General features: G+C 36.7%; 1 protein-coding gene across 1 annotated transcript in view; it reads left to right on the top strand.

The window, feature by feature from the left end:
• The window catches only part of Ddx10 (DEAD-box helicase 10), a 114533-nt gene that overhangs the window by 50621 nt on the left and 40096 nt on the right, over window positions 1-23816 (top strand). Inside the window, exons 14-16 of the mRNA XM_070038150.1 lie at window positions 8745-8864; window positions 11073-11234; window positions 21033-21089. Coding sequence (XP_069894251.1) covers window positions 8745-8864; window positions 11073-11234; window positions 21033-21089 — 339 coding nt within the window. The remainder of the gene's footprint in view (window positions 1-8744; window positions 8865-11072; window positions 11235-21032; window positions 21090-23816) is intronic.

Here is a 23816-nt window from a genome sequence, read left to right as displayed (position 1 = left end):
AAATGCAAATAGAGTTAAGAAATACCATATTTAAACATAACTGAAGGATAAAAAAATGCTGAATCTTATAAATCTTCTTTTGGGGGAAGAATTTCAAGTTTATTGACAGCTCCTAAATAAGACAGTATGTAAGAATAGCAGAAGGGAGAGTAATTTCTTTTTAAAGCAATTGACTGGCACTATAGAATTTGGGATTTCTTTGAGGATTGTGTTTTTTTTTCACTAGATCTTAGTGGCAGTTATATTTCCTGAAAATAATACATTTTATTGTGACTAATTTACTAACAAACTAGCAGGGACTCTTCCAAGGTAGGAGAAAAACTAATTGAGTCTGAATCTGTCAACAGCTTCCAACTGTTGTCAAACTTTTAAGAATAATTAAGTGCTATGGGAGACATATGGAAATTGTATTAATTGCTGCAGGCTCAGCATATAATTTATGATGGAAAAACATAGTAAAGCATTGAAGGATATCGTCCTTTTCATTTCTTCCTTATAAATGCTTTGCTTTGGAAGACAAAAAAAACAAACAAAAATCCCGGGTTGAGTCATATCTAAGATTCTATGCAAAGAGAAAAGAATTCAATTAATTCCTTAAAGAATTCTTAGGGGCTGGGAAGGTGGCTCAGTGGTAGAGTGCTTGCCTTGCATGCATGAGGGCCTGGATTCGATTCCTTAGCACCACATTAGCAGAAAAAGTCGGTAGAAATCCCAAATTCTGTATTGCCAGTCAGTTGCTGTTGCTCAAGTGGTAGAGCGCTAGCCTTGAGCTGAAGAGCTGAGGGATAGCACCCAGGCCCAGAGTTCAGGCCACATGACCGACAAAAAAAAAAAAAAAAAAATCTGTTGACCAGCTCTTTGCATTTCATTTTTTTGAAGTCTTAGTATTAGACCTTATATAAGAAAAGATCCTCAGGGAAGTCTAATATTGAGATGTTCCTATCTAAAATACTATGGTGTCAAGGAAAGAGCATAAAGTAGCTTTTCAGAGGTACAGAGTTCTGATCATGACTTAACTTTCCAAGGTGTGTGTGTGTGTGTGTGTGTGTGTGTGTGTGTGTGTGTGTGTGTGTGTGTGTGTGTGTGTGTGTGTGTGTGTGTGTGTGTGTGTGTGTGTGTGTGTGTGTGTGTGTGTGTGTGTGTGTGTGTGTGTGTGTGTGTTTCATGAGGGCATGTATCCATATGCTTACTTACATTTGTGTGTGGTAATGTTTCTCAAAGTAGCTTCAAGGAGCCTTTTGTCCTTCTGAGTTGTGTAGTTAGTAATATTTTAAATCACCATTGTTTGGTTTGCATACCACCATTTTGTAAGAATAATCAATTTTTAACTATTAGGTAGCATCGTAGTGCACTTTGTTAAAATAGCCCTTTTTTTTTTTTCATTTAATGCTTTCTGCTTAGCTAACATTAGTCAACTTTAACTCCAAGGTAGAGCTTGAAACTTTTTTGCACATAGTAGTTGTGACCATGGCTTGGCCGTGTTTCTGTTCAGTTAATTGATCTTGATGCGGTCTATATATGTCTTGTGATGTCAAATGTCAGCCATTGTAGACAGATGTCATACATGGGAATCATAGATAAATAGTAGAATTGATTGCTTTACCTCTGGGCACCGACACAATGGCTCCAACACCTCTTAAATGTTTAAAATATCATGTCAGAAACAGCTGGCTAATCACCAAATCCCATTTTAGTTTTGTTCTTCGTGAAGGCTTTAAAAGTATTGCTGATTTTTTTTTTTTTTGGTAGTTTATGAAATACTTCTAGAAGGATTCCAAAAGTTGTAGGAGTCAACAGAATAGCCAATTTGGACACAAATTAGAAATGAAATCAACACTGTCATTTTTTTTTTTTTTTTGAAACCTTGAAAGAGGCAAAAATGTATCAGGCTCTGTTTTCCTAAATTGCTTCCAGCTGCCTACTTCCTAATACAGAAATATTTATTAAAAGTGGCAGGTTAAAAATTGGATTCCTAAGGCAAAGTATGGCTGGTCCCATAATTGTGTTAAAGAATAGAAACTATCTGAGATTTTGTCCCTTTAGTAGCTTTATTTTTTTGGGAGGAACATGGTATGTAGCAAATACATACTTACTGCCAGCAGAACAGAACACTACACAGCCTAAGCAACTGTCCCAGGGTGTGAGACCCAGCTACAAGGTGCTGTGAGGTGGAAGAGATCCAGCATGATGTTTGTTGAGGATGACTTTGGGACAATGGCAGAAGCAAGGCCAGTGAACCTCTGTGACTTAGGTCATGTGGAGGAACTTAACTTCCTCCAATCTGGATTGTACCTGTTTATATCAAGTTTCAAAGATATGAGGCACATTCTTCACATTCTTGGCACTGGTAGGTATAAGTGGGTACATTAAAAAGCACTAAGATCTCCTCATAAATGCCCTCATACCTCTCTGTTTTTGTCTACTTATAGTATGCTAGGAAATTATTTTGGGACAGACAGGCCAGGGTTATAGGATTATAGAAATTATATTGGAGATATATTTAAAAGTTACTTTTTTTGTGTGTCAGTCATGGAGTTTAAACTCAGTGCCTGGGTGCTGCCTCTGACCTCTGCTGCTCAACACTAGCGCTCTACCACTTTGAGACATAGCTGAACTTCTGGTGTTCTGGTGGTTTATTGGAGATAAGAGTCTCACAGACTTTCCTGCCCCGGCTTGCTTTGAACTGTAATCTTCAGGTCTCAGACTGCTGAGCAGTTGGGATTACAGGTGTGAATCACCAGCACCCAGCTAAAAGTTACTTTTTTTACACATTCATTTGTTAAGACTGCAGGTATGCAGACTTAGGAAGAAAATTTATTAGGTTAAAAAAGAGTTTCTGAGGGGCTTGGAAGGTGGCTCAGTGGTATAGTGCTTGCCTTGCATGCATGAGGTCCTGGGTTCAATTCCTCAGAACCACCTAAGCAGAAAAAGCCAGAAGTGGTGCTGTTGTTCAAGTGGTAGAGTGCTTGCCTTGAGCTGAAGAGCTGAGGGACAGTCCCTAGACCCAGAGTACAGGCCCCATGACTGACCAAAAAAAAAAAAAAGTTTTTGGGTTGAGTGACAGTGGCTCACACTTGTAATCCAAGGTACTCAGGGGGCTGATATCTGAACCTCATGCTTTGAAAAGCCAACTGTAGCAGGAAGTCTATGAGATTCTTATTTGCAATTAATCGCCCAAAAGCCAGAAGTGGAGTTGTGATTCAAGTGGTAGAGCTCTAGTCCTGAACAAAAAAGCTTAGAGTCAACATCCAGGCCAGGAGGTCAGGCCCTAGGCCCAACATCAAAAAAAAAAGAAAGGCAATTTCTATTAGGAAGGCCACTTAGAGTCCATGCCTTATTCTCCTTAATGTGAAGGAAGGAAGTTGAGCTCATTGCATGTCTGTGCAATGTTGGGGTTATGGGGGACAGTGGGAGCGGAAAGAAACATTCAAGAGAAAATTACCTGTTTTTCTATGCTTGCTGACCTTTTAAAGATTTTTTAAAAGTGAATCAGAAATGATTTATAATATTTTCTCATTGTTGCTCAACATAATATTAACCACTTTTATCAAATTATAAATTACATTTCCTCACTAACCATATAGGGATAGAAAAATTAGTATTTACTTGTGCTTTGCTTTGTAGTGTATTCAGAGCTAATCATATTTGAATAAAAGATTAACTGTGAAATGTAGGCACTCATCTATATGATTTTGTATTTGGAATAAATATAATTATGTGTTTTGTAATATAAAAACTAGAAGGATTTCTAGGTGGTCTTCTAGATATACGTATAATCCATGAAGTATCTGTGTAATGTAACAAGTATTTAATACAAACTTCATAATAGCTGTGATATCATAATGGAAGTAGATTTGGCGTCTTACAGTTTGAAATAACACATTTAATATTTAAAAATCATGTTTGGATGTGAAAGCAGGTTTTTATTTTTGGAGTTAAAGTATACATCAAAATAATTGCAACGATGCAACATTTTCTGGTAGGAAAAGCAACGACTCAACACTACCATGAGAGAAAATACCCTTCATTTTCCAGTGATTGCAGACAAACACCTTATGTTCTTTTTGCCATACATTAATGAATTTTAGACTAAACTCTAGGATTTGGTATTCAGAATTCATTGCCCAGGGTAAAATCTAGAGATTATGTATCAGTGTACCAAGGATAATACTGTGATCACACATCCTGTTGTAATTTTATATCCTCCTCTGGATTTGGATTAACCTAATGATCTTGCTATTTGAAATAACTGGGAGTGGAAGAAGTGCTTGTTGGACAGCCTCAGATGAAGAATTCTAGCTCCATTTTAGAATGCACTGCATTTGCTGGTACTATTTTTATACAGTGAAGTAACAGGTTTGCGGCTAAGTGAGAAAATAACTAAAATATTAAACCTCTTCATTAATCATGGTAAAAAAATAAAGTATACATCAAAATAAAGTCTAAAAGCAACCTTTTTTTTTTTTTAAACAATACTGAACTCAGGACCTTGTCCTTGCTAGATAGACACTGTATCCACTTTCGCTATGCCCCCAGACCTCTTGTTTAGTTTTTGAATAGAGTCTCACATTAGTGCTCAGGCCAGCCTTGACTGTGATCCTTCTGTTTATGCTTCCATTTAGCTGAGGTGATGGGCACACCATCACACTGGTTTTTATTGTTGAGACAAGGTCTTGCTGACTTTGCACTCAGACTAGCTTTAAACTGCTTCCCAATCTCTTCCTCTTGAGTAGCTAGGGTTATAGGTATGAGCCACATTGCCTGGCTATGAAAACAATTTAAAAAAGTAATGGATTGAAAAAGTTGAAACCTACAAAAGTTTCTCAAATAAACAGTCCTCATATACATTCCCCCTAAACTGGTAGAACTGTAAAAAAGGAAGTACCAAGTCAAATTAGGACTGTTCAATCTTCTAAGGCAGTTTGAACAGAAATCCTATGAGAATTATAGATTATAAACAACACCAAACACTGGTTAAAATCATGCAACACTGAGCAAATGCTTAATTAATCTGAGCTTCAGATTTTAATTTAAAAGCAATCAGTAGGGATAAGATTTGACTTTGCTATGAGTGGAAAAAGAAGCTATGCATATTTTACTTATTCTTCTTTCCAGAACTATTTATTGAATGTTTCATAGATGCTGTCCTTTCTGTAATGCACTGGAAATAGAAATACAATGCAGTTTTTTTAAAAATCATTCTTGGAGACTGTAGTCTATTCTAGGAGGAACAAAACAAGAAAACAAGGGATTGCGATAGAATCACCCTTAATAGAGTCAAGAGTGAGTGCAGAATGTCTAAAAGGCAGGAGCAGTTGCAGTCCATTCCAGAGATAATATATCTGAGACTTGGAGGCAAATAGTGCCTTCATCTTGAAATATTATATTTACAAATTTACACGTATAGCCTGGATAGATTACAGTGTGCTTTCTATTAAATTCTAAAATGTGACATGCATAAATGTAGGCATTATTACAAAGGAAAGTCCTATGAGATACTGTTTTTAGACTATTATAGGATCTCTTAGGTAGTCTTGTTTCATCTATATTGATACAGATGTATGGGTCTTGAGTTCTTTCTGTGTCTCTGCACTTTGTATGCACCACTTACTCTGTTTTCCATCCTCCCCTTCTAGTGTTCAGTAATTCTGGGACTGTTGCTGTGTTGGAATTCTGAAAACACAATTTTTGTTCTTGTAATAACACTTTAAGCTGATGTTCTACTCTGCATGTGACTTTAGAAAACAGTATTTTAGATTGTGCGGTTAGCTATTTTTAAATGGGCAATCAAGTAGTAATAAATACATTCAGATTGCTCTGCAACTAAAATCCAGGGTGTTTCTTACATTGCAGAACATAAAATATCAAACCCATCATTCCTGATTTTATTTATTTTTCCTGATTTTTAAAGCTATAGTTTTCAAAGATTTTACCAACATGCTTTAGCTACTAGATGGTGATAGTGTTAGGTTTCTTAAAAGATTCAGATAGGCTTTAAAAGAAATGATCATGATCAAATGCGTCTATGATTTACACTATAAAATTAGAAAATACTTGTAGTTTGATAGGTTTAGGATTGTTAAGATATGAGGCTTCCGGGCTGGGAAGGTGGCTCAGTGGTAGAGTGCTTGCCTTGCATGCCTGAGGGACCCCCTCCCCCTCCCCCTCCCCCCCCCCCCCAAAAAAGATGCAGGATTGGCAAAAAAAAAAAAAAAAAAAGATATGAGGCTTCCATATCAGACATTTTGGCTTTTTTTTTTTTAAACATGAATAAATTTGAGTAAGGCTTGACTATTTTAGTCAGTAGAAATATAGACTTAGAGAAGCAGTTTTTATTTTATTTTATTTTATTTTTTTGGTCCGGTCGTGGGGTCTGAACTCTGGGCCTGGGCGCTGTCCCTCAGCTCTTCAGGTCAAGGCTAGTGCTCTACCACTGGAGCCACAGTGCCACTTCTGGCTTTTTTCTTTTTGCTTATGTGGTGCTGAGGAATCGATTCCAGGGCCTCAGGCATGCAAGGCAAGCACTCAACCACTGAGCCACCTTCCCAGCCCCGAGAAGCAGTTTTTGGTAAGGAATGTTCTCATCTTTGACATGAGTGTCTGAGACTGTAACAGATCATCTCTAAAGTTGCCTTTATGGTTGAATTATCCCCCCCCCCAACTTTTAGATAGTTTTCATTATAAACTATTAGTCAGTGGCACATATGGGAATCACTTAAAGGAGACATAATCTGATTTCTTTGGACTCTCTAATTCCAACTTTGATCTCTGCTTCTCATCTAAAATATTACTGGTTTTCTTTTCCCATTGATTTTATTTTGAGTCTTCTTATTTTACCCTTGTGATGGGAGCCATGATTGTTTTTGTGACTGATAGTAATGGTGGTAGTTCTTTATCTTCCAAGTTCCTTGAAACAACTTCCTATGGCTATCATAGAATCTTGAGGACAATTTGATGCTTTATCAGTTTGTGTTTTATATTTTTCTCTTAGCCTTTTAGTGTACGTGCTTAAGAAATTCAAATTGAAACAAAAATTACATTTTGATATTTTGTGTCTGTCTGCAAATTTTGGCGGCTACAAATTTTATTCTTGTACCAATAATGTAGTTATGTAGTCACATATAACTCCCCCAACAATAGATATACTTTTTATTTTTTATGCCTTACTGAATAGAAATATAAAGTATTAATGAACACATTCTTTATTTCCAAGAGCTGTTATTAAAACTGCTAAAAAAAATGACTTGTAAGAAGTTAAATTTATTCCTAAGAAATCTTACAGTTGGAAAAGTATTTATAGAGTACAGGACAAACTAAGAAAGCATTTTAAGAAGTTACATTAAAATCTGCAAAAAACAAAATAGAAGAAGATAGGAAAAAATTACCCAGAGTGGCAAAAGCCTGAACATAACTGATGAATTGCAGAGAAATTTTGAAGCATATTTAATGAATGAAGAGATGACTTAGAAATAGCACCACAGAATATAGATCATACCCAAGAAAATGATGCCTTTGAATAAATGTTCTGTCAGAAAAAAGATACAAGTCAATTTAAAACTTCCTTGGATTTTTTTATTCTACCTGGTGGACTGACAAACTCAAAGCATACTACTTTGCCTGGAATAAGCAATGTGGAGAATCAACTCTTCTTGAATTTTTGTTGGGAATATAAATTTGCATAACCTCTGTGTAGGATTACTTGGAAATATCTTTCAAAAAAATTTTTTTTTTGGTGTATGTGTTGGTCCTAGGCCTTCCAAGTCAGGACCTAGGCACTGTCCCTGAGTTTTTCTGTTCAAGGGTAGTGCTCTACCACTTGAGCCACAGCTCCACTGTTGGTATTTGTTTTGGTGGTTAATTGGAGATAGGAGTCTCACATACTTGCTTGCCCAGGCTGGTTTCAGCCTCCTGAGTAGCTAGGATTACAGGGATGAGCCACAGGTGCCAAGCTCTTTCAGAATATAAATGACATCTTCTTGGAGTGTTTTGTCTTTCATAAAGTGATACTACATGTGTATATGAATATACATGAACAAGGCATTGCAAGAGGTAGCTTTTCTAGTAACTTTGTTTTTCGTATATATCTGAAAAATAAATCTCTGAGAGGATAAGACACTTCTTGGGAGGGAAACTGAGTTTGCTAATAAACAGGCCAAGAAATATAATTTTTAAGGTAAATATCCTTTACAGAATACATGTACATGTGTTATCTCCAAAAATCAATAATTAACAACACGGGCCAACAAACATATGAAGAGACGCTCAACATCATTAGTCATCAGGGAAATATAAATCAATGTGACATTCAGATTCCATCTCCTCTCAGCCAGAATTTCTGTAATCAAAAAATAAACAACAGGTTTGAGCATAGTAGTCACCATGGTAGTCACCCATTTGGGAGGTGGAGATTGGGAAGATTGCAGCTTGAGGCTAGCCTATGAAAAATTTAACAGGACTTCCTCTTAATAAGTCAGGAGTGATGGTGCATGACTGTAATCTCAGCTACATAGCAGATGTATGTGGGAGGATTGCTTTCCAAGGCTGGCCTGAGCCTTGAGCATCGAGAGTGTCTGTCATCAGTTATTATGTCTTAATAGCTTGATTTTTAGATATTTTGTTGCCTCTCCTTGCCAATGAGAGCAGTAAGTAAGTGCATTCAATTTTGGGGATACATTAGTAGAGTTAAAATTAATACAAAACAACTGTTTCTCAAATCATCTCTTTTTTTGTTTATTCTCAAATAGAAGAAAGAACCTTCTAAAGCCAGTGTCAAGAAAAAATTAACCAAAGTTGCTGAAGCAAAAAAAGTAATGAAGAGAAATTTTAAAGTGAATAAGAAGATAACCTTTACTGATGATGGAGAGGTAAGATTCTGTAAACACTTGTCTAGTGATTCTAGGGTTTGTCTTCTGCTGACTGGCTACTCATTACTGAGAATGTCGATGTTTCTTGAGGGCTTACCCAGCCGTTCCTCTCATTATTTCTGGAAGCATTTCATCAGCCCTGTGCTGTGGAGAAGAATTTCTCCTTGTCAGTAAACTGAGATACTTACTGGTATCCTGACATAGGTGGTTATGAACTTTCTAAATTCTGTTGTTTTTTGTTTTTGTGCCAGTACCAGGTCTTGGACTCATGACCTTGTACTCTCTCTTTTTTGCTCATTGCTGGTGCTCTACCACTTGAGCCATGCCACCAAGTACAATACTTGCTTTGTAATCTCACAGTCCATTCATTTGACTGCTATCAATGTTTTCTATTCTATTTTTCTATGAAGGAAGATATTTTGTTCACTTCTACACTCAATATCTAGATGAATGCTTAATGTATGATAAAGCTTCAGAATAATTTGTTGAGAGCTTTTTATACCAACTAGTATCACCATTGTAGATTTCATTACATCATCACTGATTTAAATGCTAATTAAGCGGACAGTATCCAAAGGACTATGCTTCTTCTTTTTCTTTTTTTTAAAATTTTGAAGTTAGGAAGATTTGGGTGTTATTTGGGGGTGTAAAAAAATGAGATGACAGATAACAAAATCTATAGCATGCTTTAAAGTTGCTGGAAGTGGAAAGCACTATTAATGATAAATAATAAATCTTTATGAAAGCACTAAAAGAGAGTCGAGCATGAGAGATGCAGGCTAAACTAAAATGTAGTCATATCGCCTCTGATGTTCCCTGCAAAATAAGATGAGTGCTCTTAGTGTAATGAGGTTTCTTAGTGTGCTGTTAACTGCACAGATTATACCAATTAGCTCCAGGGTGATTGCAAATCTTTAACTATAAAATGTTTCACTTATGCTTATTGCTAATAGGAGCTGTTGATGGTTCTGAGCCACAATTTCTGAGCCACAATTTAACTTAGATTGGAAGCTCAGAAAGAACTTCTGCTCTTTGTTTAGCCTGCAGAGGGTATACCTTTTTACTCTGTGATATTCATTTGGATGAGGAGTCTGAATGAGAGATGGCTTTTCTTTGCTACAACTGATCCCCCTGGCTGCTTTGGGCTCAGTGATTGCTGGAATGGCCAGTCATGCAATAATATCTTTTAATGCATTGGTTGCTGGAAGTTGAGAATACAGTAATCCCATCTTGAAGAACAGCTGTGGTGGTTGCAAACTTGAGAGGAGGCAGGGCCTTGTGAACATCTGGGAGGTTCCCATTAGCTTGCAGATCAATAAACGGGCTTTGAAAACAGTGGCACCTATTTAAATTCTTCTGGCAACTAGTTATTTGATAAAAGAACCATTTTTGTGCAAATTGTGTAAAGCTTTATATAATGGTTTGAGCTACAAATTATGGAGTCAGCTCTTTATTTTTCTGGAGAGGACACAAGTATACAGAGAATAATTTATTCAGCATTATACAGTAGGCTATTGAAAAAGCCAGGACCTTTAGCCAGAGTCCCTCCCAGTTGCATGCCCTTGTCTGCCTGTCCTTGTCTGCCCGTCACCTTGTTCCTATCTGTAAATGATGTGTGCAGAGTCGTGTGGATTTGAGCAGCCTGAACGAATTTTCACCTTTAGTTTTTCCAATCCCATTTCCTATAATATTGGCTGCTAGTGCAATACATTGATCAGCTTTGAGGCCCTGTGTACTATGTCACATACTATTTCGGGCTCTAAGGATAAATAAACAAGACATAGCTGCCTTCAGAGTTAGTTCCGATAGGAGAAACAGGAAAGTAAAGTCAGCACAGCAGCTTAGTGGGCTCTGTTAGGGACACACGCAGATGCCTCAGTAGCCCACAGGAGGCACACACTAGTCCTGCTCTGGCAGTCCTGCTCTGCACAGGTCTTGCTCTGATTTCAATGATGATTTTGAGTTGAGTAATTTGAATAGATATTAAAAACAAAATTGGGAAGCATTTCTTCTCTGCAGCCACTTTCTCCAAATAATTTTGTGAACTTGTGCCTTATTCCCCTTAATTAGGAAGTTTATAAGAAAGTTCATAGAGAATTGTAAGGCAGGAAATGGTTACATACTAATTTATAATGATTACATGGTATTATTTGGTTTCTTGAAAGTTCTTTTTTTCCCCACCACATACTTAACTTTTTCTGTCTGTAGTTGGTTCAGCAGTGGCCACAAGTACAGAAATCTACCACAAAGGATACAGAGGAGGAAGATGATGCTGGTGGTATCAACTTAGAAAAAGCAAAGGAAAGACTTCAGGAAGAGGACAAGTTTGACAAAGAAGAATACAGGAAGAGGATTAAGGCAAAGCATAGGGTAAGCATTCTATCTTGAATTAATAGAGTGACATCTAGTGTGTCTCTAAATATGCCTAAATAATAATTTGCTATTTGTTCATGATGTTATTATTTTTCTTCATTGTTTTCTCAGGCACCTTTTCTGTGGCTATTTTATCATGTCTATTCTTTTTATACTTCTGTTAAGGTAGTATAAAATACTTGTTTCTGACTCAAGTAGTGTTAGTGAGTTTTTAAATAACAGTCACGTATCACCTAACATTTTGATCAGTGATAAGACTGAATATAAATGATGGTGGTCCCAAGTGGTTATGTTATATAAATGTGATGTTGCAGCTGTCTTGGTTTGTGTAAGTACAGGCTATAATGTTTGCATAATACTCAGGCCCAGAGTGTTACTGGAATTTTTATGTTGAGGTAGTTCTTATTTCACATGTAATTGTAGGAAGTAAATGTTCTCCATTACTATAATTTTGCCATCACCATAATATTTTTTTTTTGGGGGGGGTCTGGTCGTGGGGCCTGAACTCTGGGCCTGGGCGTCTGTCTCTCAGCTCTTCAGCTCAAGGCTAGTGCTCTACCACTTGAGCCACAGCGCCACTTCCGGCTTTTTTCTCTTTGCTTATGTGGTGCTGAGGAATTGAACCCAGGGCCTCTGGCATGCAAGGCAAGCACTCTACCACTGAGCCACTTTCCCAGCCCATAATATTTTATATATGAAGCTGAACGATATATAGCCTTTTAGGATTGGCTTTTTCATTTAAAATTATTTTCTAGTGATTCACTCAAGTTGTATCAGCACTCCATGGTAATATGTTCAAGTTCTTCCATCTTACAATAGAAGCCTAGGGATGCTTACTAAGTTAATGTGTTACTGTTGACTCTTTAACGACCTGCTACCTGTCTCAAACTACCAAATATTGTCTTATAACAGGAGGCATAAAAAGGTAGAAGGTGATAATAGGAGGAGAGAGAGTGGCAAATAATGTAAATTATTCATCTTTCCAAGCAGGGTCATTGGTTTAAAAGCATTATGCTTGGTAGTAGTTTAAAACTTGGTATTAATTTATTTTTTCCACAGTGTTAATTGTATAAATTTCTGCATATTAGTGCCGGGATCCATTTTTTTTTAGTAGCTATTGCCATTTAAAGTCTAAGATAGTGGTCATAACTAAGAGCCAACTTACATAATTAGAAGAATTTTACTAAGATCAGAAATATTGACATTGACCACAAGGATCTAATGTCGTCTGGTTTCCAACTTTACAATCTCATTATGAATAATGCTTACATATAGAAGAAGAAGACCTTCTTGTATACAAAAGACCCTCTTGTATTAATAATGCTGTGACAAGTCTTTGTGCTGTTAATAGCTTCCATTTTTCCTCTTCGTTTATGGAATTAAAAAGCACATTATGGTGTTTGAGAAGTGGGTTGGTTAGACTGCTGGATAGGCTGGAAGATACCTGACAGGATTGAGTCACAGCTTATATCCAAGGCCCATCATGTGGCTCAGCATGTAGCAGCTCAGTAAATAGTCCAGGGCCTTAACTAATGATGTTTACATGCCAATTTAATTTTTTTCTCCTGTCTTCATATCCTTATTCCAGTTGTTCCAGTTTTATAAATAGACTTCTCTTTTTGTAGTTGGTGAAATGAAACTTTGTACAATGGGTAACAGATGAAAGTTTTGGGTATTGTTGGGAGGAATCTGAGTTTACTGAGATTTTGTTCTTAGAGGGCACAGGGGTCTTTAGGGTTTAAAAATTTTATAGCCATTCTTTCATGTATTTTCATTAAGGCAGTTTTCTGCCCTGAGAAAGATGTGCTAGTAATACTGAAGATGTCCCTCTTTCTTGTTTGATAGCTGGAGACTCTCTTCTTTACTAAATTATCAAGAGTTGCCAGAGACCCATTCAGACAGGTTATGTTTCCATCACCTCCTGAAAAAATGACTTATATTTCCAAATCTGCAAATTTCCAGTTATCACTAGAGAATGAAAAAGACTGAAATAAAATATCCTGACTGCTGCTGAAATCCATATTTCATGGTACTTTCAGTTTTTGGAAAATAAGGACCTATAATATGTGAGAAGCCAATGGAAGTATAACGTTATGGAGGGAGTATTTTATACCTTGAAATGTGATTTGCTGTTTTTTACTCCCTTGTGAATTTCATTTTTTGTTATTGAATTTCATGCTCTCCTTATACTTAGTCATTTGTAGCATGGTAGAACTAAAGATAAAATTTCACCTTTTTATGTGGCATAAAATAGCTTTAGGTATCAGTATGCCCTTAAAAATGAAATGAAAAAACAAAGGATTTAAAACATTTGAACCATGTAAAATTAAAGGTGGAGGGGACCTGAGTTACTGAATATAATAAAATACAATTATGTTCTTCCCTCAAGTCATTGTACTCCAACCTTTTATCTTTGTCTCATCACAAACCTTGTTTTAAGATATTTTTCCTATCTCAGCAAAGAGGAAGTTGCTTTCTTCCCTGTGTCTATTTCCCAAATCTTGCATTACTGTTACTTTCTATTCTTTTGCTCTTCAGTTTAAAAGCTTGTTTACTCTTACCTCTTTTCAGAGTACTGAAGCATCCTTTTATACAAAGATAACTTTTCTAATGATTTACTTCAAATTGTTTTCCTCTTGTTTCACCCACTGTTGAAAGATTTTTCTTCTCTTTTCTTTTTTGGTACAAGGACTTAACTTCAGGGCCTCACTCTAACTTGTGCGGTATGTTACTACCAAGTCAAGTCCCTAACCCTTTTTTGCTTTACTTATTTTTCAGAGATAATCTTGGTTTACTCAGGTCCACCTTTGGACCACAATCCTTGTACCTATACCACCTGTGTAGCTGGGATCACAGGCATGAGCCACCCACTAGTTTTATTGTTTGAATAAGGGAGCATATTGCTGTCTTTTACCTGGATTGGCCTTGAACTTTGATCCTTGACCTTTGTCTCATAAGACGCTGGATTATAGGCATGAGCCACAATGTCCAGGTCAAGTTTTTATGTCTTTTATGTACTCCCCTTTCATGTCTACTTCCTATTACAAAAAGTCTTTGGATCTCTCTCACCCATTTGAGAGTGGTAGCAAAAATGTCAAAATTATTGCATTTGCATGAGCATGTTAATTCTGATTGCTAATGTAGACGAACATTTAATATATCCTTCAGTGGCTATGATGAATTAGCACTGGGCTTCAGGTAGCAATAGAAAATTGACAGTGTATTTTTTCCTGCCGTCATTTAGATGGCGAGATGAAAAGATTGTGTACTTGTATGGAAAGGTTTTTGTCTGAGTAGACACATCAGGGTCATTCTTTGCAATTTTGAAGTGCCATTTTCAGATAGTCTAATGTGTTGGGAGAAGGCCAGTTATTGAATAATTACAACAAAAAAATTGTGTGACTTTTAGATGTGGTCAATTATCTGTTTCTTTTGCATAGGAGATTGGCAAAAGTTAATTAAGTAAAGTCTATAAAATGCTGTCAGGAGAAAGAATGTCATTAGGGTGAAAAGACTCATATGGTAACAGACTGTTATTAGTAATAAAAGTAATAGTGCCATTCATAAGATTAAAAGCACTGCGTATGACTGTACGAAGCTGAATGAACAGTGTAACGAAGGAACATGGAGGGCAGTAATGTGCTGTTGCTGACATCAGCTCCAAGGACCCGGATTATTCCTTGGTCTGTCAGCTGCTCTGTATATGACATCAACCCAGTGACTACTCAGTTACTTTCATCATCCAGTTTTTACCTACACAGTGGGAAAAGCAATTTCTTACAAGTTCTGTTAGACAGGTTTAGAACAAGAAAAAAACCAATTGGATAAGAATAAGAAAAAAGTCTTGAACATTGTTGATGTTTAGTTGGAGAACTATTATTGTTGGAAGAAATTCATAATAATAGTAATGATAATGGACAAATGAATTTTTTTTTTTTTTGGGTCCGGTCATGGGGCCTGAACTCTGGGCCTGGGCGCTGTCCCTCAGCTCTTCAGCTCAAGGCTAGAGCTCTACCACTTGAGCCACAGCGCCACTTCCGGCTTTTTTCTTTTTGCTTATGTGGTGCTGAGGAATTGAACCCAGGGCCTCAGGCATGCAAAGCAAGCACTCTACCACTGAGCCACCTTCCCAGCCCCGACAAATGAATTTTTATGGAAACGTGATTTTATTAATCCAGTAATTTAATGTGTTATGTAGCTATAGTTTTTTTGTTTTTGTTTTTATTATTTATTTATTTATTTCTTGTGGTCGTGGGGCTGGAACTCTGGGCCTGAGTACTATCCCTGAGCTTTTATGCTCTAGGCTAACTACTAACTGAGCCACACCTCCACTTATGGCTTTTTGTTTTGTTTTGTTTTGTTTTTGTTTGAGGCTTGTTTTTTTTAGCTGGAGATAAGAGTCTCCTGGACTTCCCTGCCTTGGCTGGCTTCAAACCAAGATCCTCTTATCTCAGCCTCTTGAGTAGCTAAGATTGAAAGTGTGAGCCACCAGTGTTCTACTGTAGCTGTAATTTTAAGATTGCTTAAACAGCCAAAATATAAAAGTCAGAACTGGAGGTATGGCTCAAATAGTAAAGTACCAGCAAGGAGTGAAAAAGGCAAGTGAAATTTTGGGACCACTGAAGTCAAACCCTAGTACTATCATACACTTAAAAAAGTTAAAAAAATCTGGGCTGGGCAGGTGGCTCAGTGGTAGAGTGCTGGCCTCGCATGCATGAGGCCCTGGGTTCGATTCCTCAGCACCACATAAACAGAAAAAGCTGGAAGTGATGCTGTGGCTCAAGTGGTAGAGCATTCGTCTTGAGCTGAAGAGTTGAAAGACAGTGCCCAGGCCCAGACTTCAAGTCCCAGGACTGGCAAAAAAAAAAAAAAAAAAGGTTAAAAAAAATCTAGTCATTATTCTGATACTGTTACATTTAATTTTAATGTCTTAAATGGGAGAACTTTTGGGTATGGTTCATAATAGGATTAAAGTGTCCTATATAGAGAAAAACAAGTAAAATTACAAATCTATGGATCTATAAACTGGCCCAGCTCTCAAGCTAACCAAACTTAGGATTCATAAATATTCCTTGAATAATTTAATTTTTATCTATCATGTATTTTATAGCCTGCTAATGGTCAAAGAAAATCAGTAATTGGTGTGCCAAAGATGAAGAATTTGCCCACAAATTATTTAGAAACTGCCATCTATTAACTTATTTATTTATTTATTTATTTTTTAGCACTCAGATTATTTTAGTGGCAGAACATTCATCATAGTCTCATTGGAGAACCAATTTAGGGATTTCTGTTGTTGTTTGTTGCTTTTTTTGAGGCAGGTTTATATTTTTGAGGTGTGTATGTATGTGCATATATATTTGTATATATGTGTGCATGTATGCGTGTATGTATGTATGTATATCACAAGCTGGTCTCCAAATTGTGATCCTTCTGCTTCAGCTTCTAAGTGCTGAGATTACAGGCATGGGCCCCTATGCCTAGCTCAGGGCAGAGTTTGATAATAGCTATTGCATTGATTAGCTGCCCACTAAAATAATGTACCTGCTATTTTCTTTTGTTATTAAAGCCATATCTGTTGATACTTACCATTTTTATTAGAATATATTGGAAAAGAGAGATAGTCTTGGCACAAAAAGACCCAGCTTTAACATCAGTCTTTTTATAATTACACAAGCTCTTTGACAAGTAAGCAGATCAAAACCTTCTTATATGTTTCTTCATCTTTCTTTTCTTTCCTCTAACCTTGGTTTCTGAAACTTCCAATTAATCTTTTTTTAAAATGTTTTTTTATTGTGAAAATACCATACAGAGGGGTTACAAATACATGAGCAAGGTAATGAGTACATTTCTTATCAAGCATTGTTGCCTCCTCTTTTGTTTTTCCTGTTTTTCCCCTACCATCCCTGCCCTCCCATCTTCACAACTACAGTCCCCCCCCACCCCCCAAACTTGGAAAGTTCGTTTTTCAACATAGCATCTTGTACATCTCATTGTTGCAATGGTTCCACCTCTATCCCTATTTAAATAATTTGTTTTTTCCTTTCCCCTCCTCAAAGTATACCAACATCAAATATAGTGAAAACAGGGGTTATATGGTGGGGGAGGGACATACAAAGCAACAAAAAAAAAAACACCTTATAAATACGTTAGAAACAATAGCAAGAAAGAAAAAACCACTTGTGTCCTTATCTTGGGGTTCATTTCACCTAACATCATCTTATTTGACCTTTTCTGCTTGTCTCAGACATATACTAGTTATTGCAAAATAAGGGAAACCATGGGACCTATGTTTCTTTGGGCCTGGCTTACTTCCCTTAATATAATTTTTTCCAAGTCTTTCCATTTCCTAACAAATGGGGCAATGTCATTCTTTCTGATGGAGGCATAGAATTCCACTGTCTGTCTGTCTGTCTGTCTGTGTGTCTGTGTGTCTGTCTGTGTGTCTGTCCGTCCGTCTGTCTGTCTGTCTGTCTGTCCGTCTGTCCGTCTGTCCGTCTGTCCTTCTATCTATCTATCTATCTATCTATCTATCTATCTATCTATCTATCTATCTATCTATCTATCTATCTATCTATCTATCTATATCACATTTTCTTGATCTATTCATCTACTGAGGGGCATCTGGTTTGGTTCCATATCTTAGCTATGGTAAATAATGCTGCAATAAACATAGTTGTGCTGGTATCTTTAGTATGTTCTTGTTTGTGATCATTCTGGTAAATGCCCAAAAGTGGGATTGCTGGGTATAGGGGAGCTCTATGTGGAGTCTTTTGAGGAACCTCCATACTACTTTCCAAAGTGGTTGAACAAGTTTACACTCCCACCAACAATGCAGTAGGGTTCCCATCTGTCTACATCCCCTCCAGCATCTATTGTTCTTAGAGTTCTTGATTATAGCCATTCTAACTGAGGTGAGGTGGTGGTGTTTTGATTTTCATTTCTTTTATGGCTAGAGAGGTTGAGCATTTCTTCATGTGTCTATTGGCCATCCTTCTTTCCTCTTCAGAGAAGTTTCTCTGTAAGTCTTTAGCCCACTTATTTATTGAGCAGTTGTTTCTTTGAGGATTTGTTGTCGGGGGATTTAATTTTTTAAATTCTAAGTATATTTTAGATATGAGACCCTTGTCTGTTGTATGGCTAGTGAAGATCTTCTCCCAATCCGTGGGCTTTCTGTTGATCTTGCTTGCTATGTCCTTTGCCATGCAGAAGCTCTGCAGCTTCATGCAATCCCATTTGTCCAATCTTTCTTTAATTTGTTGTGTTTTTGGGTCTCTATTAAGAAAATTTTGGCTGGGAGCTGGTGGCTCATGCCTGTAATCCTAGCTACTCAGGAGGCTGAGATCTGAGGATCGCAGTTCAAAGCCAGCCCGGGCAGGAAAGTCCATGAGATTCTTTTTTTTTTTTTTTTTTTAAGATGTAAAATATTTTATTTGTAAATGGTGATCTTCTAAATCTGTGTCCACAAATTTCAAAACCCATAACACTCTGTATACTTCAAAAAAGTCCATGAGATTCTTATCTCCAGTAAGCCACTAGAAAACCAGAAGTGGCGCTGTGGCTCAAGCGGTAGAGTGCTCGCCTTAAGCTGAAGAGCGCCCAAGCCTAGAGTTCAAGCCCCAGGACCAACAACAACAAAAAAAAAAAATTAAAAAAAAAAAGAAAATTTCAGCCTGTGCCAAGGAGACTTAGGGTTTCTCCTATTCCTTCCTGTAATGTTTTCAGGGTGTCTGCTTTGACTTCGAGGTCTTTGATCCATTTGGAGTTGATTCTGGTGCAGGGTGATATATAAGGATCTAGCTTTAGTTTTCTACAAGTGATTAACCAATTTTGCCAGCACCATTTTCCGAAGAGGCTGTCTTTCTTCCGATCTACTTTTTTTAGTTCACTTATTGAAGATTAGATGGCTATAGGTCTGTGGGTTTATTTCTGGGTTTTCAATTCTATTCCATTGGTCCTGAGGTCTGTTCTTGTGCCAGTTCCAAGCTGTTTTGACTACTATGGCTTTGAGTACATTTCTTATCCAGTGTTGTTGCCTCCTCCTTTGTTTTCCCCCTACCATCCTGTCCCACCTCCTCAAGTACACCCCCACCCCCACATCCTCACCCCCACCTAAATGGTAAAGTTCATTTTTTTTTCCGACATAGCGCCAATTAATCTTTAGATACTTGTGTAATTTACTAGCAGCCTCTTTACTGTATATTTTCTGTGATAGTCAGAGTATTACTTCTCCAAAGCTGGAGAAGAAAATAATCACAGAAGGAATACAACATACCTAGTAGCTATTTGAATTTGGAGGTTTGTTTGCTTTGCATAGAATTTATATTTCCTACTGTGTAATCTGAAGCACCAAAAACTGAACCTGTAGACTCCGGACTCCTGTATTCTTTGTACTGATTAGTGTTTAACTCCTTTTGAGATTTTTACCACTCATATTCTTAATTTATCATAAAGGAGTCTGTATGTGTCAACAAGGTGTATATGTGATTCTGTCATCAGAGTGTGGATTAAGAGTAGTTTTTGAATTTAAAGCCATACATGCATATGAAGATAAATGAGTGCCCCACAGAGCTATTGTTTCCTCTCATATCAACAATAGATTTAATAGAATGATGACTCACCAGTATATCATCTTATAATCCGACAAGAAAACAACTTACTATCAATTTACTTTTTATATTAACATAATAGTTCATCAAAAGAAACAACATAATATTAACTAGGAATTAGGGATTAAAAACCTTTCGTTGACAGATTATTTTTGAAGATGGTAATAGTTTTCTAAAAAATACTTTAAAATTGCATTCATTTTTTTTTGCATTCATTTTTAATTTTAGCTAGGTTGTTTCATTTTGAATTTTACTTTTTCTTACTTAAAAAACCTCAGTGTTTCTAGTTTGTGGTGGTTCATACCTGTAAGTACCTACACTTGGGGGAGACTGAGCATGAGGATTGTGATTTCAAGATGAGCCTGGGCTACAGGCTAGGAAGACCTTTCCTCTGATAAACAAAACAAACAAAATCTTATTTTTGCATTTTAATTTATTTTATGGTCAGTGGAAACTAATAAAGAATTATAAAGCAGCTTAATAAAATAACATGTTTTATAAGAAGGACTTTCAATTGTTTTCTGAGATCGTATTAACAATCTTTTAAAAATCTAGGTTGGGGAGTTCATATTTTTTTTTTATAAGTTCTATTTCAAAGGATGAGGAAAATAGTCATGATTGAATTTTCTCCTTTTATTCAAATATAGCTGTAGTTGATTGTGTATCAATCTTATATATTGTGGAAACCAATTAATTATATAATTTTGTATAATTGTATCAAGTTTTACAACATGTATTTTCCTATTGTTTCCATTTTAGATTGAGTTAGAATAAAAACATAAGAAATGCATAGTGAATAAGTGGTATAGTTGGGAGGTGATTCCAGATTGATTGACATACACTTAGTGATTGTGAATAAATAATAGGTATTTTATGAATAGTTATTGAAAAGTGAATATCAAATCTCATTTGTAAGTTGGCTTTAAAAAGTTATAGTGATTGTGTAGTTAATTTTATATCTAAATAGAATGTCACTAATTTTCTCTCTTTTTTTTTAAGAGGGCTCTTTTGTAGAAACTCTTTTTATTTTATTTTATTTTATTTTTTTTGTGAACATACTGTACAGAGGGGTTATAATTTTCTCTTTCTAATTTAAAAAAATTTTAAAAGTTAAACTAGTGATTTTGTAGTTAATTTTATACCTGAATAGAATGTCACTAATTTTCTTTGTTTTTTTCTCCTATAGGAGAAAAGACTGAAAGAAAAGGAAGCCAGAAGAGAAGCCAACAAGAAACAAGCAAAGGTAAGTAGTTTTATCTTTATAAATATATATGTACATATTTATCCATTTCTAAGTAATTTTTTTGACAATTCTATTAAAGTGTGAGACAAAAGAGGATTTATCTTTTAATAAGGGCAATGTTTATAATGTTGAAATTTGTGTATGTATATAGCAGGATATTCCAATTGAATTTAAGCTCTTGTGGCCTGTACATTTTGGTTCACTTATTTTCCTCCATGATGCAGAATGAAGAATACCTAAGATGCTTTGTTGGGATTTGCCTTATTCCCCTATCACTTTTTCCCATTGTATTTTTGTCCATTAAACATAGAAGATGGGCTAGGCTTGATCAGATTTTTAATTGTTGTTAAAAGGTGAGTTGCAGTCAGATAATGAGTAAATTTCTTTTGGGACAATGTTACTGTTTCCCTTGCTCTCCTAGTTTTTCCCTCCCATCCTCATTGATCAGTTTTTTTAGTCTGTATCACATTTAGATTTGTGGCCTATTAGGACCCAGTTGCATTAAACCCCTGTTTTAATTGAGTCCACAGAATCTACATGAATTCACTCTGTACCTTCCACCATAATTATACTCTATAAACAATAATGTTCAATCTATCTATCTTTCCATTTACAATTACAAATGCCATCCATGTGCACCTATGAATTTCGCCTGATGTGTTTGACACTGAAAGTAATTCAGCTTTGTATTTGGCCTTGGACCAAGGCCAAGTAATATATGTCATTTCTCATGCAGAATCTTACTGTGCTATGCCTGACTAGCCATGATTTTTTCTCAGCAGTTAGGAAAGCTTCGACTCCCTTGAGTAAGCCCATAATCTTCTTTTGTCATTTTTTTCCCATACTGGTCAAAGCACTTCCAGAACAGGTCAAAGATGATAACTCATGCCGTAGTTCTGAAGTGGGAAGCAATGAAAAAACGGCAGGAATTTGTTATTAAGTGTCACTCTGTCTTCAGTGGCACCTGAAAATGAAATCGCCAGCATGTACATCCTACTTCTAAAGCTGGAGGAGATTTCTGTTTATGCTTTGACAATTCAGGGGTTGAAGTCTTGTGGCAGGGAAATTGGATCTTAGGGGTTGCAGGGGATAAAAATTACTGTGCTAGATAGGGATGTGAGGTAACTGGGACGGGCTCTTGCATCATGCACAAGGGCCCTCTCTATCCTTGTCTGGCGAATCTCGACCCCCAGACTTGCCTCAACCCCCCTGCGTGGCCAATGCTATCTTACCAATGTAATCCTGTTAAAAAAAAAAAAGGAGGAAATCTGTGGGGGACCACAGGCAGCAAAGATGGCGCTGAAGGGAGTTGAGTGGGCAGAGCCCAATTTACTGTAGAGCACATGGGCAGCAAAGATGGCTCTGAGAGAGAGTAGAGTAGACAGAGCCCAATTTACCTTACGTTCAGTGTGTAACCAGCCCGTGAAAGCTTAGGTGCATGATAGGGTGTGACCTTGACAGTGATGGGTTCCTCTTCTTCCCTAGCCATGCCACCAGCCCTTTTTGGCTTTAAAAAGGGCTGCTCTCTGTTAATAAACGAGTTTTCTACCTGCTTGAAAAAAAAAAAAAAACTAAAGAAGAAAACGTTAGCCCTAATGAAAGTTTACATAGAAATAAGCCTTTTTTTGGTTGTTGTTGTTTTACTAAGAATCTCACATCTCGATTTAAAAGAGAGGAAAGCTATAATCTAGAGATCAGAGAAAGCCCTGTCATTGTATTTCCTTTGTATGTATTTATGCAGTTTGTACTTGTAGTTTACCTTCTGTATCTGTGGAGTCTGTGCAAAAGCTCAGCCAAGAACAGTCAAAAGTGTAGTTAGGGCTATGGTGATTACATGAATACCGAATAAGTGCTGGTTTTGGTATAGCAATTATTTATTTACAGTGCACATTGCATTGGTTATGGTAAGTAATCTGAAGATTAAAAGTATAAAAAAGTAATCCGGAGTAAAAGTATATGGTAGAGAGCTGGTAGGAGTACTCTAGTTTGTCTATTATGCAGAATTTGATCTTCAGCACCACTAAAAACAAAAAACAAAAAAAAGTATATGACAAAAAAAAAGACCAAAAGAAAAAGTATAAGAGCTGGTGTCAGTGGCTCACGCCGGTAATCCTAGCTACTCAGGAGCTGAGATATGAGGATCATAGTTCAAAGACAGCCCTGGCAGGAAGTCTGTGAGACTCTTATCTCTTATCACTAGAAAAAAGGAAGTGGTACTGTGGCTCTCCAGAGGTAGAGCGCTTGCCTTGAGCTGAAGAGCTGAGGGATAGTGCCCAAGGCCTGAGTTCAAGCCCCTTCGCCGACCCCCCCCCCCAAAAAAAGGGTATATGAAAGCAGTGCATAGGTTATAAGCTATTTGATAGGGTTTGGGTATCTTCATGGTATTCAGTTTCTCTTGAATTTTGAGGGAAGACTGTTCACTATAGTTTGTTTGTTTTCCTTGTTGATACTGTATGCTAGGTCTTTAATAATAGCTTGAGAAGTGAAAAATTACTCACAGCCTTGAGACTACTTTCTGAATTTCTCTTCTTTGATTCTCCTATAAAACAGTGTGAGCATTTGGTTGTAATATTATGTCATCTGGGGAGATAAACTCAAGAGCATCAGTATTAGGGTTTTGCATTTGTAAAGGCCCTTCCTTCTTACCTCTTCTACTTCCATGTTTGTCCTGGGGTGTGTTTATTTCTGACATGCAAGAAAGGATAACTCATTTCTGAATACTCCACT

Source organism: Dipodomys merriami, unplaced genomic scaffold (assembly GCF_024711535.1).
Source record: "Dipodomys merriami isolate MVZ:Mamm:240054 unplaced genomic scaffold, mDipMer1.0.p SCAF_29, whole genome shotgun sequence".
Taxonomy (NCBI): domain Eukaryota; kingdom Metazoa; phylum Chordata; class Mammalia; order Rodentia; family Heteromyidae; genus Dipodomys; species Dipodomys merriami.
Note: the sequence above shows the minus strand (reverse complement) of the source record. Positions and strands in the feature narration are given on the sequence as shown.